This window comes from Austrofundulus limnaeus, unplaced genomic scaffold (genome assembly GCF_001266775.1).
Source record: "Austrofundulus limnaeus strain Quisiro unplaced genomic scaffold, Austrofundulus_limnaeus-1.0 Scaffold602, whole genome shotgun sequence".
Lineage (NCBI taxonomy): Eukaryota > Metazoa > Chordata > Actinopteri > Cyprinodontiformes > Rivulidae > Austrofundulus > Austrofundulus limnaeus.
The window spans coordinates 20,918-22,665 of record NW_013953004.1 but is presented as its reverse complement, the minus strand read 5'-3'; the positions used below and the strand labels follow the sequence as shown (position 1 = coordinate 22,665).

The following is a 1,748-nucleotide window of genomic DNA, read 5'->3' as shown; positions in this document are numbered from 1 at the left end:
TGGCTGCGATTTTGAAGCTGAAATCGCGTTCGGTGTGAACGCACCATTATGCTCATTACAAACACCTGCTGACTTCACAAGCACAAGCTGGTGTAGAAAACACATTTGAACTTGGTCACAGCTCATTCTGCAAATCCACTGCTGCAGGCAAAGCCATGCTACATGGCAATGCACACTTGTTTTTACATCGTAAAAACCCATGTCTAGTTACTTATGTTTTTTGCTTTCATACTGTTCATCCTGCAATTATCATCATCATCATCGTTTATTTATAAAGCACAATAAAAACCAAAGTGCTGTACAGGAGCATAAAATAAAAACAATGAACAAAGTACAGTAATAAAATGAACAATAAAATGAAACAAAACAAAGGCTGGCCTAATGATCCTGCTCTTCAGCCTGTTTAAACAGATGAGTTTTTAACAGAGACTTGAACTCATTTAGAGAGCCAGCAGACCTCACAGACAGTGGGAGGTTGTTCCAGAGCCGAGGTCCTGCAGCTGAAGAGGCTCTGTTTTATACCAGGATCCATCTTTAAACTTCAGGAAGTAAAAGGAAAGAAGTGGTTTAACAGGAGGGACAATTGATCTTTTTCCTCTACATTCTTTATGCAGCTGCAAGTTTTAAACATGATTTAGAAATAAAATCTGATAAATGTTAGATCCTGTGAGTCTGGTGGCTCAGCTGTGAAAGTTAGGATTTCTGCTACTATTATCTGAACTTTCATGGTGGAAATTAATTTAAAATCTCTTACAGGAACTCTAATGTGCTCAAATATGTTAACTGCTGGGATTCTAATTATTATTTTAAACTTACAGAGTCTTTGGTTCATTTTTCTTGACTGAAACACCGCTAACAGACACCTAGCGTAATGCTAACAGAGAGCTAGCATGAGGATGCTAACAGGGAACCGACAGGGAGGGAAAAGGACCAAAGGCCTGGCTGCCTCCGGTCAAAGTCACCTGAATGAGCTCGTCCAGACTCTCCTGAAGACTGTTTCCCAAAGTGGTGTTCCTGTAGAGCTGATAGGCCATGACTCAAACTGGTTTCACGCCAGTAAACACAAGCAAACACCGAACGTCGCTCTCTGTGCAAACAAGAGACCTGCGCATGCGCAATACAAACCGTCTTCTTCCGGGTTGGCAAACCCGCTCCGTGACCTGTTTACCGCCACCAACTGGACTGGAGTGTAAACGAACCAAGGCTTGACCAGAAATGAGCCTTAGCAGAACATGTTTCTTTGTTTTTTTCTTTTGCTCTGGTTGAAAAAAAAAAGAGAGAGAAAATAAAGATATCATCACAGCACCGGGAGAGTCTAAATCCAACTTGTCTGCACTCCTAGAGACTCCAAGTACACAACAAAATGTATTTAACAGCTAAAATGTGGACCGTCAATGCTGCAGTCTGACCAGTAGTGTGTCAGTTTGTCCACCAGAGGACGGTCTGACCCAGAGCATCATACAAACTACAGTTTGTGTCCTCACAGAGGAGGAGAAACCAGGGCCAAGCTTCTTTCCTGCCCTTCCATACTTATAACTAAAAACATTTCATGACAAGAAGTATTAGTGATGTTATTTGTTGAAATGGGATTTTGGAACCAGTTACACTCATGTTTACATACTTTAAAATATATATTATTAATGGTCCAATTCTTTTTGTTTTGCAAGGTGACAGTTCCCTGCATCACCCCGATGACAACAAAAATAAAGGGCAAAACCAAAACGTATTAGTGGCATAAATAAAGAAAA

At 40.7% G+C, this 1,748-nt stretch overlaps 1 protein-coding gene across 1 annotated transcript in view; it reads right to left on the bottom strand.

The window, feature by feature from the left end:
* Window positions 1-1,161, bottom strand: part of LOC106531147 (transcription initiation factor IIA subunit 2) — a gene marked incomplete at its 3' end in the record, with an annotated part of 2,806 nt that extends 1,645 nt beyond the window's left edge. The window contains 1 exon segment of the mRNA XM_014026932.1: window positions 963-1,161. Coding sequence (XP_013882386.1) covers window positions 963-1,034 — 72 coding nt within the window.
* Between the last annotated feature and the right edge of the window lie 587 nt (window positions 1,162-1,748).